The sequence below is a fragment of the Nesoenas mayeri genome, assembly GCF_963082525.1.
Source record: "Nesoenas mayeri genome assembly, chromosome: 10".
NCBI classification, from domain to species: domain Eukaryota; kingdom Metazoa; phylum Chordata; class Aves; order Columbiformes; family Columbidae; genus Nesoenas; species Nesoenas mayeri.
In genome coordinates this window covers 3952093-3964408 of record NC_137560.1, presented here as the reverse complement: position 1 = coordinate 3964408, position 12316 = coordinate 3952093, and the positions used below count along the sequence as shown (strand labels likewise).

The 12316-nt window shown below is 44.6% G+C and overlaps 1 protein-coding gene across 4 annotated transcripts in view; it reads right to left on the bottom strand.

Moving 5' to 3' along the window:
* The window catches only part of HDAC11 (histone deacetylase 11), a 30171-nt gene extending 18503 nt beyond the window's left edge, over positions 1-11668 (bottom strand). For 2 of the 4 annotated variants that reach the window (XM_080350737.1, XM_080350738.1), the window contains exons 1-4: positions 11575-11668; positions 9899-10047; positions 6716-6816; positions 1219-1335 (exon numbers count right to left, since the gene is read on the bottom strand). In XM_080350737.1, coding sequence (XP_080206863.1) covers positions 1219-1335; positions 6716-6816; positions 9899-10047; positions 11575-11576 — 369 coding nt within the window. In that variant the 5' untranslated portion in view covers positions 11577-11668. The remainder of the gene's footprint in view (positions 1-1218; positions 1336-6715; positions 6817-9898; positions 10048-11574) is intronic. The other 2 variants (XM_080350739.1, XM_080350740.1) reach the window with 1 other exon arrangement.
* Positions 11669-12316: the final 648 nt, after the last annotated feature.

Sequence of the window (12316 nt, the reverse complement as noted above, 5' to 3'; positions counted from 1 at the left end):
TGGGAAGCTACCGACTAGCCTGTTTCTGAAAATGATGCCACTACTTTATCACTCATTCTTGGCTTCCCAGTCTCACTTTTAATATCTAGTGGTTGCAATAAATCGTGCTCTCCTATCTGGCACAGAGGTACTCTGAAAGGTTTGCCAACCCATAGAATAGTGTTCTTCAATAACTGGCTTCAAACAGATACAGAAAAAGCAATAGGGGCTTCTATCCTTTTCACGTGCCCCCACTGTAACAGTTGCCTTCAGGAAGAGCAGCTAAAATGCAGCAGGGATCTATTTGTACCATAATATTAATAATTTCAGACAGGATTGTCTTCCATTTAGGTACCTGTTACAGCTCAGTGCCTGCAAAGAGAGATGGGGAGCATTACCAGCCTCTCCCAGCACCACGCTACAGTCTGAGCTCTAATATGACAAAGAGTGATAAGAAGTGCAGAAAAGGTTCCATTAGTTACTGGTTTACAATTACCAAGGCATCCTTTCCTCAACACATGGTTTAAATACCTCATTCCCAGCTCCAGGTATTAACAATTTTCTTTCCTCCTACCTCCTCAGTGTCTCTCATGGCAATTCTCAGGCACATTAAATGTCTGGCAAACCTACACAGCTCTTCCGATCAGAGCATTCACTTCACTTATTAGAAAACAATTCTGTTCAGGTGAAGCAGGCTACATCTCACTCAAGTTCTGCTGAACTGCTTATGTAGTATTTACAATAGAAGAAACAGATTAATCATCAAAATGAGCAAGGTGATAGGATTTCTAAATTTAAACACTTAAGAGCAAACAAACCATGCACCTCTCCACATACAGCACTAAGGCCGCTCAGCAAATTTGTGCTTGATAGATAGCCTCTATATTACCAATTTTGAAACCTTCCATTCCTCGAATTTGCCTGTATTTGACTGCTGTTCAGAACTATTTCAGTTTCTATATATGCTGTACATCCCACCATATCTATCGCTGCTTGCCCAGGCTGCCCCTTGCTCTCTCTTCTGCTCCTGCAAATTACAGACCATACAAACCAGGCCTGTCCCTCACCCTGGTAGCTGCCAGCAAGCTGCAAACTTTGCTCCTGTTTGGGTCTGTACACAAACTCTGTTCCCTCTACAGGGCTTAAGCCTTCAAGTTAGACAAATTATTACAACCCACGGGTTTAGAGTGTTTTATCAACAAGCTTAAATACGATAAAAGGGAACCAAAAGCACCTTACCATTATTGTTCCTCCTGTCTGGGTTCGTAGAGGTCTCAAAACTTTTCTCTGAACAACAAAATTGGGAAGAAAGGCGACCGGTGGGATTTCTGTGATCGTAGCCACAACAAAGGACCACTACAAGGGGGATAAAAGTTGCAGTTAATGAAGTCTATCTTAAGGATGACATTTAGATCTCGTATCGGTTGCTATTTACTGAAGAGGAGCTCACAGGTCCTTCGCAAGATTTTTAATGTTTTTAGGTGGAGGTGACAGCAACTATCCTTATCTGTAACCTCCAAATAGGTTCATCCTGAAGTTGTTAACTAGGAGAATCATCACTTTCCATCACTGTCACGAGGGTTTTCAGATTTTAGTATCAAATGGTAGCAACACAGCTATTTTTCAGCAAGTTAGTATTTCAGAATATCTAATATCCCTGGGACTGGGAGGAAGAATTGTAAAATGTCCTTCAGCAGTATTAATAGCAACTTGATATATTGTTGAAACCTGAAATATCTTTCCCTGTGTCAAGTTAAAAGGATATACCAAGGAGAAAGGAAAAACAACTCAAACAAGAAGTTCAAATACTTAAGTGAACACACAGTGGAAATTTTCAGCATGGAGAACTGATTAAAATATATTTAGCATATTGAACACTTCTGGAAAATGTTTCAAGGAAACATTCTGTTCAAAAGTCATATCAATAAGAATATGATTTGAAGGTTAGAATACAAAATATTTGCAATATGTAAATGCTTTTTTTGCAAACATATAGATCACTTCAAAGAACTTCTACTAACATGGCTGCCAGCGATAACACTCCTAAATATATTTCAAAGCATGAGTCACAAGCAATAATTTACCTCTTCATCCAGTATGGAAACATTCTGGTACTGAGAATTGCGGGTTTGACACCCTGTACAAAGATTGTGAACGGATCCCATTCTCTCCAACATCAGGAAATCTGAGCAGACTCAGTAAATCTGCCACCTGATCACCGTCCGTTCTGTTCACACACGATGGGATGCACAAGCGGTCAATGGGAACCACAGACAATCACACCCTGACTTCAGGGTCCTCCGATATTCAAAGACTTCAGCTTCCCAGTTCCCAGTGCTGGGAACCCGGAGCACCGCGAGGTGGGATGCAGGGGCAGCACCACTCACTGCTCTTCAGTACTAAATACAGTTTGTCAACACCTCATTTTAAGCTCTCACAACTTCTATATTTCTAAGACGATATTCTATTGCCATACTGTCAGTTCTCCGCCATCAACAAAGTGCTTTAATTATCTTGTAACACAGTCACTTTTCCTTGATTAAGCCCAAACTCTATAACATACACATTTAATGGGAATATTCTTGCAGGACTCCACTTACAAAATATTATCACTACTAAACTGAGTTCCTTAACTATAAAACCTTTTCAGTAAGGTTAAATGACCTGACAAACATTTCAAATTATTAGTATTCAAGGACTCAAAGTTACATTGAAAAACCTATATTAGGAAGATAAAGCTGAAGTAGTTGTTTTTATGTCGATACATCCTCAATTAATGCATGACTGATCAAAACCAACCTCCAATGTCCCGCCTTTTATGTTATGCATTCATTGCATTCCAGCATTTTAAAACAACCAACAACACATCAAATTAAAAAATAGAGTCAATTTTGTTCTTTAATATCTAAATTTAAACTGTGTTTAAATCTCATTGGTAAGTGCCTGTAGCCAGTCCCAGCTTGAAGGGAAAATTCATGGACTTACAAATCAAACATCAAACAACTAAAGTGATTTATAATTAGAAACTTGCCTGGGACAAAGCTCTTCAGGTCCACCTTCAGTAGATAAAGAAATTCTGTTCTTAGCTTGAATTAACATAGATAAAATCATAAAGTACTGCAAGAAGCTTGCAATTTTCACAAAAGTTTCTAGGTCAAGAAACAAACACACTATTATGATCAGGAATAAGACACTGCACTGGTGGAAACTGGTGATAACCAGATGACACAACAGAGAAAACCAACCAGCCAAAAAATCATTTTGGTGCATCAGTCTCCTAACCAGTAAGTTGGAAATATTAAAGAAAGGATGAGACTGTTAATCAAATGCCACCTGATCCTTTCCTTTGAGAGGCCTAACAGTTGTTGTAGCTGCAAAGAACACCCTACAGCATCCGTGCAGGGGTGGAGATACTGAAACCTGTCACGCCTTGTTCCCTGAGCCCAAGTCGTCTTGTTCAGTGCTCTTTCCAAGTATATTCAATTATCATCACCTTTAAAATAAGATATTTTTTACATTCCTACACATCTTTACTAACACATCAACAATTAAGTGAAAATTTAGGTGAAGAGGATCACATTTATGTATCTGCTCTCCTGACCTTTTAAATGAACATTCTACAGCAAAATCCACTCAGTTTTTCACCAATGAAGTTTACAAAAGCTGAGCAAGTAAAAGCAAAATGCAGAGAGCAAAGACAAGGGGTGAAAGCACAAGAACTGCATGAACTGAGGAACAAGACAGGGAATCTTAAGCACTTCTGTAGGTGCCCATCTCACCCAAACCAAACCACAGGTTTCCAGCTGTGTGCATGACCACGGGTGACTCGGCAGCTGGAAACCCGTGCTTTGGGTGTGGATGAAATGGGCACCTATAGAAGTTCACGGACGCACAAGCATTACCCTCACATTTGCATTTCAGCATTCGCTCACGTGTTATCACAGAACTTCTCACGGATACAAATGGTTCAATGAAAGGCTCCAGGTCTGGCAGTCGCTTAAACCGCAGTGCCTGTCTCCTTCCAAAATTTCGGAATGCTGCTATGCAGGAAGCTCATTATTTTATGTAACACCAGAAAAAGGCAGTAAGTGGAAAAGTACTGCAAATAAATGATCCAAAGTCCAGTCACTACCTTAGAGACCTAAATTCTTCAAAGGAATATCTGAGGTGGAATCACCTCAATTCAAAAGGTCGAATTTTGTTTTAAGGACTAAAGCAGGGACACAGAGACCGTTCCTTCCAACACAGAACAGATTTCCACATCTCTTTTTGCACATACCATTTTGTTTCTCTTCAGCCAACCCCCAGCCATGTTCTTCAGCTTCTGCTATGACACCAACCACCACCTCTTCTTACCACTCTATGGAATTTCCTACCAAGTCCAGGACCAAATTTTAAATGAAGAATACTCAAGTGATTCACCATTCTGAGAGACCCAGGCACTCTCAGAAACACAAGCACCTCTGCAGTCTCCAGAGCTGATCTCACATAAAACAATGTATTGGTAGACCTGTATTTGTCTGGACTTACAAAAAATAGCACAGCAAACCTTGGATAAAGCCATACAGAGGATACCCAGGGCCTTACATCTAGCCATGTTATCTTTGATTTGCAACTAAGCGCTTTTCCCTGCTTGACAGGAATTTGCTGGCATGACCAATACAACATCTTCCAGTTTCTATGATTGCCGCAAACATTCTCTCAAGAAAAGGGGAATGATGACTGGGTAGTGAGGTGACTGCGAACTGGCTGAAGGGAAGAAGCCAGAGAGTCGTGGTCAATGGGGCAGAGTCCAGTTGAGGCCTGTATCCAGTGCAGTGCCTCAGGGGCAGTGCTGGGACCAGTACTGTTCAATATATTCATCAGTGACTTGGATGAGGGAACAGAGTGACTGTCAGCAAGTTTGCTGATGACACCAAGCTGGGAGGAGTGGTGACACTGGAAGCTGTGCTGCCATCAGAGACCTGGACAGGCTGAGAGCTGGGTGGGGAAAAATTTAATGAACTAGAACAAGGGCAAGTGTAGAGTCTTGAATCTGGGCAGGAACAACCCCAGGTTCCAGTATAAGTTGGGGAATGACCTATTAGAGAGGAGTGTAGAGGAAAGGGACCTGGGGGTCCTGATGGACAGCAGGATGAGCATGAGCCAGCACTGGGCCCTTGTGACCAGGAAGCCAATGGTACCTGGGGTGGGTTAGAAGGGGATGGTCAGTAGGTCAGAGAGGTTCTCCTGCCCCTCTGCTCTGCCCTGGGGAGACCACACCTGGAATCTTGTGTCCAGTTGTGGCCCCTCAGTTCCAGCAGGACAGGGAACTGCTGCAGAGAGTCCAGCGCAGCCACCAAGATGCTGAAGGGAGTGGAGCATCTCCCGTGTGAGGAAAGGCTGAGGGAGCTGGGGCTCTGGAGCTGGACAAGAGGACACTGAGGGGGGACTCATTCCTGGGGATCAATATGGAAAGGGTGAGTGTCAGGAGGATGGAGCCAGGCTCTTCTGGTGACAACCAGTGACAGGACAAGGGGCAATGGGTGCAAACTGGAACACAGGAGGTTCCACTGAAAGATGAGAAGAAACTTGTTTGGGGTGAGGGTGGCAGAGCCTGGCCCAGGCTGCCCAGGGGGGTTGTGGAGTCTCCTTCTGTGCAGACATTCCAACCCGCCTGGACACCTTCCTGTGTAACCTCATCTGAGTGTTCCTGCTCCATGGGGGGATTGCACTGGATGAGCTTTCCAGGTCCCTTCCCATCCCTGACATTCTGGGATTCTGTGAGAGATACACAGTTAATCACATCTGAATGCACAGGACAGGACCGGTTTTGAACACCCAGACACAAGTTATACAGACAATTCCCCGTGAAGTCATCCTGTAGATACTAAAAATGTTATTATGGTAGAGCAAACTGAGCTATGCACATCACACCCTGCTGCAAAGAAGTGATTCAACAAGAAGAGGTGGGTGGTTGTATGGAATTGAAAGCTCACTATCAAGAATAGCTGCAAGAAGATCAAATCTAATGATGTATAAAATTGCATGTAACATTATAGCACAGAACGAAGAAGTGTAAGAGAACTTGGAAAAGCAGTAAGAGAGAAGAAGGTTCACGCAAATAACAGATCCCTTACACAGAAAAGTAAAACATTCCAGAAATAGCAACACAAGGACTCTTGCACTGTGGAAGGGCAAAGATGACTCAAAATAACTTCTTTTGAATTATGAAATGGAAGATTATTTCTCATGCAAATTCCTTCTCTGCCCTCCAAGTGAAGAGGTGCAAAATCAAAGCAATGTCACCTGTGCTCATAAAGCAATCCTTGCATTAAGCATCATCCAATAAAGTACTCCATTTTGGTGCTCTCCAATGTATTTTCAATTTGAGAACCATATTTTACTAGAGTAAATCAAACTTACCCTTTTGAAGATCAAAACCTGCGTACTAAAGAGAATATCATTTGCATCTCAAATATTAAAATATTCCTTATGTTCATTTAACTTTGCTAAAATATTTCAGGTCACTTATATAAAGTGGCAGATCCTCTTTCCACTCCAACCCCTCTACAGTGTGAATTCCCTACTATTTCTATGCTTTTCTTTCAGTATTCTCAATGACAACATTGAATTAAAAATGTATCATCCTACAACCTGTAAAAGTCGATTCTATAACAAATCTAGTAGGATATGTGTTGCCCTTGACACTAATTCTAGACACTTTGCTTGAAAAACACATTAATAAGTACAGCACCTTCAATTTATTAAGGTAGCGCCTTGTGTGAACAACCAAGAGATCTTCATCAGTAGCTTCCCGTGCCTGCACAATCAAGTCATCTGCAACTAGTTTTTCTTCTGAAATAGGAGAAAAATAAAAATTGGCATTGTATTCCATCGCTTAACTTTCCATATTCCCCCCACCAAGGCAGCTACTTGGACCTTAATATAATAACTTCATCTGTAAATCACTGAAAGAACTTCTGTTTACTCAGTGCTTGCAAATTTCGCGAATACATACCTTCTGTACACATAAGCTATTAAGGTAGTGTGTATATCATAAATATTGTTTACAGAAAGTTGTGTAATCACGGTACCTTCTTGTTTAAACTGAAAGAAAAGACGGGTAGTGATGGAGGATGGACAGACACAAAACAATCCTTACAGTCTAGGGCTTGATATACTGAGGAAGCCTTTGTGCTCATACCATCACATATTCACCACTCTTTAACACGCTTTAAGAAATTCCACATTTGCTACTGGTATTTAATTCCTTAAATCAGGGGAGAGCAACAAAATAAATCTAAACAAAATAACTGCTTTGATGCTCATGGAAGCAAATGATTAGGATATTTGTCATACCTCACCTCCATTTAATTTCAAGAAATACTAGTGACCAGCTACTAAATCTTCCCCTTAGGGACCAAAAGATAGTTTATTTAAAAACCTACTCTTTTAAAAACAACTTACAAAATATCACTCCGAGGTTTCAGAAAGCGATCAAAGACAATACGTTTGAATGCATACATCTGGATATACTTGCCAAGAACTTCAAGTTAGGATCAACTAAAAAAGCCGAGCAGTGCAAATAAACAACACTGCTTTGCATATGATCACTATAAACAACAAATATAAGGCACTGAGCTGATCTTCCCAGATAAATTTTGCTATTTAACTGCTGCACAGCTGCAGTCTTCTAAAACAGTTACCTTTTCTTCAAGATATACTTGGAGGTGGAAGAAAACAACTCACAAATGTGAGAGATTTTGTTCTGAAGTGTTATACAAGAACAGCACCTGCAACAACATTTGTCTTGGCAAGCTTGTGCTTCTCCTGACTGAGGCCCGAGGAACGTTTCATTCATTCGTGTGTCGGACAGAAAGCCAAGCTGCTAACAGTGTCATCTGGAAGAAGGAGAAGGTAAGTGCAGGATTTTCAGTGGTGATTTTCTAGAAGATGACAGGGAGCAGTGGAGATCAGCTGCTGCCAGGAGTGGCTACAGAGACAGAGAACACCAGGAACACCCGGGGGTATCCCATGGCTTCTTTCTGCTTTGCAAAGCAAGAGGAGTTGAAGTGACTGGAAAAACTAATTTTCTGTGGAAGACTGAGAGTAAAGAGTGGACACTTGACAGAGAAAAAAAAGCTAGAGGAAAAGACTTTACATGAAGAAGGAGGAGAAAGGCAAAGGTTTTGATTAATTAAGAAAAAAGTCATGAGATCTAAGGCAATTATTTAAGGGAAGAGCCAAAACTCAGTTACTAGAAGAGGAGTTTAAACCTGGTTAAATGAATACAAGGCAGCCTAAAGTCGGAAGGCCAACACTTAACTGTGAAAGATCATCAGCTGAGGGAATCATTAGGAGCATATAAGCGCAAGAGGCCTGGCCCTTGGACAACCTTTGTCTTGCCAAGAGAAGAAGTCTAAAAAAACCACACAAACACCTTAAAACTTTAGATAGAGAGATACCAAGATTTTACAGGCCCTGATGCTAACCTTGGTTCTTATGTTCATACTTTCTTAATGTACTTCTGCCTGTACCTTCCACTTTGTTTAAAGAGCAATAATGAGCACCATCGCAAAAAGTTCCACCTGTCACCAGAGGCGTCTCTCAGAGCTCTTCCCAAACACTATCAGAATAACACCATGAAGTTTATAAAGAATGGATTTATAGAAGCTGCGCTAATCTTTCAGCCTGAAAAGTGCCTTTTGCCAGCAGGCTGCCTGCAGCTGCAGTAGAGTAACTAAGCTACACCCTGCAGCAAGGCCATCATTAACACCTGTAGTTACCAAAGCCACAAGGAACGTCCCAGTTCTCCTTATACCAGGTGTAGCAATGGAAGCACAAAGCTCAGGAAGCCAAACACAGCACTCCCAAACTGTAATTCAGGTCTTGCAAGCTAAACCGTCTGCAAGCTTGCTAACACTGGAAGGATTTTCCATTCACCGCTACAAAACTGAAGCCTGGGTTCTGTTTTAGATCCAAGCTCGGCCTTCAAAAGAAGCAACTGGAACCACAAACAGCAGCTATCCTCAAGAGGAAACTGGAAGGAAATATCGTTCTCGTACATTAATCTAGAACTGAAAGTGTTGGAATCCTCAAAAATCCGTTGAATACCAAAACACAGCACACTGAGCTATGTCCAAAAGGCTCCAGTATTCTGCACCTGACTTGAGCCAGGCTGGACATCAAGATCCTGGTGCTCACTTCAGGGGTGGAAACAGTTTGCAAATACCCAACAGGAATGTTTCCTAGAAAGGACAAGCAAGGAAATTCTGCTCACTTCAAGCTTCCATTCAAATTGCGAAGACAAGAAATACTTAAGATGGTTTAAGACACTCCTACGCTCATGCTTCTCCTCACTCCCTTTTACTCATAGTTTTGGGCCAGACTGAAATGAGTCGAACTAGTTACTCTAACTAGTATTATTTACACCTCCAGGAAGAGCAAACCATTTAATGAGCTTGAAATTTCAATCGTATTTCCTGAGTTTCACTCTGCACAGACACCACAACTGAGTCGAGACCAAAACTGTAGGTGTATTTAGCGGAGCGGGCTAGAATACACATTTTCGAAAGGACTGTGAAACAAACCTTTGTATTAAAAAGCTCTAGTGTAGGATGTTTGCTCTAACACTTCAATTTCATCTTTTAAATATTTCACAGGCAAGATGTTCAACAATGTGTTATACACAGCATCCAACTCACCTCAGAAATCCTACAGTCAAATGAACTTGCTAACATTTAAATCTGCAAATATATAAAAATACTGAAGTACTTCAAATATGATTAAAGAGTGTCGCTTACATGTACACAGTGAGCAATGAAGATGTACAGTCACTATTATATTTGCAATTGTTAACATGAGTGTACACTAACTACATCACTTCCATTAGCTTTAGTGCAAATGTTGGTTTAAGAGGTACCTTCTGTTGTTTTACCTTTCAAGAAATTGATTACTTTTCCCCATTTCCCTGCATCGAATGGATGCAGTTTCTCAAGTCCCACGAATGTGATGTTGTAGTCTGGAGAATATACGATAGGCCAGCATGCTGCCGGGGGGTCCTCGTACAGCGCGGTTCTGTGAGGCCTTCAAAGGCAAAAACCAAACTTGTCACCGTTTTTAACAGCCATTTACGAAGTTGAATGCTTTTATTAAAATCTCAAATTATAAATTAGAGTCCCTATTAAAACCAAGTTCACACTATGGTTCCTGATAACGCAGTTTCCCATGGTTACTGAAGGAAAACTTGGCTGTTTAACTGCTCAGCAGTTAACCCTTCAGCAGTAGGGTCAGGGAGAGCAACACCTCTGACTTCCCATCAGTACAGTTAAACTCTTGCACAGTAATTGGGAAAAAAACCTGAAGAATGCATATGAATTATGCACACAAAGTTCACTGCAGACATTAATGAACGGAAACATTTACTTCTCTTCCCTTTCCAAGCTTGTCAAGCAGCACCTCTACCTTAGAAGGTGCACCCGGTTTTACAGACAGCATAACCTTCAACAAGCACGTTAGAGGACTCACAGTTCAAAGTCTGTACCAAAACACAATTGAAAAAAACAAGCCACACTGTCCCTACACACAATGCTTCTAACACAAAGGTGGAATGATGTCTAGGATCCCTTCCTAGGCGCAACAGATTAATTCGTGACTAGCTCAGCAAAAGCAGAGTGGCTTGGGTTTGTGTCTGTGCAGCGTTGCAACCACAGGACATAGCCCAGCTTGAGATCTCACACCTGTAACCCTTAACCAACACTTTCCTTTACTCCCCCTCCATATTCCTGGATTCTGCAACCCCCAACGGCAGAGCCACTTCAGGGCCTCCTTCACAGCACACTGACCAGACGAGCAGCGCTGGGCTCTGCAGGTACAAGCCCAGCCCCGGTGGGTCTGGTGCTGGGGGGACCCCCGTGTGCACCCCTGGGCCCAGAGCCGACCCCGGGTTCTCGCTCAGCCCGTTCCCCCCGCCGGGGCCCCCGTCGCTCCGTCCCCTGCCCCAAACCGGCCACCAGCTCACGCTGGGACCCCTCTTGCTCCCCGAAATTCAGCTGAACTTGGCAAAGGGCTTTTTGCAACTTACTGCGCAGGCCAGAACGGCCCTTTGTCAGGTGAATACCGAAACAGAAAACCCCTTATTTCCAGCCTAAATACGATCCAAAATACCCTTTTAAAATCCAGCTGAAACAAAACAAAAGAGCAAACACGAAGACAATGGATGTTTTGAGCAGAGCCTGCACCCCACGCAGGGACAGAGCCCGGGCCCCCTCCCCGCGACAACGGGCGGCTCCTGTCCCACGGGCCGCGCCCCCCCGCCGGCAGGGCCTCGCACCGCGGGGCCGGGAAAGGGGCGACTGCCGCGGCCTCCCCGTGCGCTCCCGCCCGCTCACAGCGGACACCTCACCCCGGGCACGGCCCGGACCCCGCCGCCTGAAGCCTCCAACCCGCCAGCGCTGGCGCCGAGCCGGCGAAGCGGCGCTGCCGCAGCCCCAGGCCGCCCCCCCGCTCCCCGGGCGCACCTTGCGGGCAGGGGCGGGCCCCGGAGCCAGAGCGGCCTCCGCCCGCCGCCTCAGGCCCCAGCGCCGCGCCGGGCGCGCCCCCGCGGGTACTCACATCCCCCCGCCGCCCGCGGGAGCGGGCCAGGCCGCGCACGGACCGCGGCGCCCCCGGGACGGCACCCGCAGCCCCGCCCGCCGCGGGCGGAGACTCCGAGGAGAGGGCGGGGCTGGGGCGGGGCTGCCCGGCCCCCCTCGGGCCTGGTCCGGGCAGGGGAAGCCGGTGGCGCGGGGCCGCCGTCACCCGCGGGCGGAGCTGTCGCCGCTCTGGGACAGTGTGACGTGTGTGACGTGCGGGACCCGCGGGGGACAGGACTGTGGGAAACCAAAGACGTGGGAAAGCGAGATGCGTGGTTGCGCCACCTGGATGATAAAGGAAGATCAATACTAACATGACCGGCTGGACGGTCAAATAAATAGCATCACAGGATCCCAGAGTGTCAGGGGTTAAGGGCCCTGGAAAGCTCATCCAGTGCAATCCCCCCATGGAGCAGGAACACCCAGATGAGGTTACACAGGAAGGTGTCCAGGCGGGTTGGAATGTCTGCACAGAAGGAGACTCCACAACCCCCCTGGGCAGCCTGGGCCAGGCTATGACACCCTCACCCCCAACAAGTTTATAGTAGAAGTTAGAGTACTAACATAATTGGATCGTAGCAAAATATAAAGGGCCTTGGCCAGATTGTGCTGAAGTACGTTTCTCATAATTGAGTCACAGCCCACACCCGTGAGAATGGTATCTGGGCTGGATGCCCGCCCCCAAGCGCATGGTGCATGGGAATGTAGCGGAAGATTTGGCG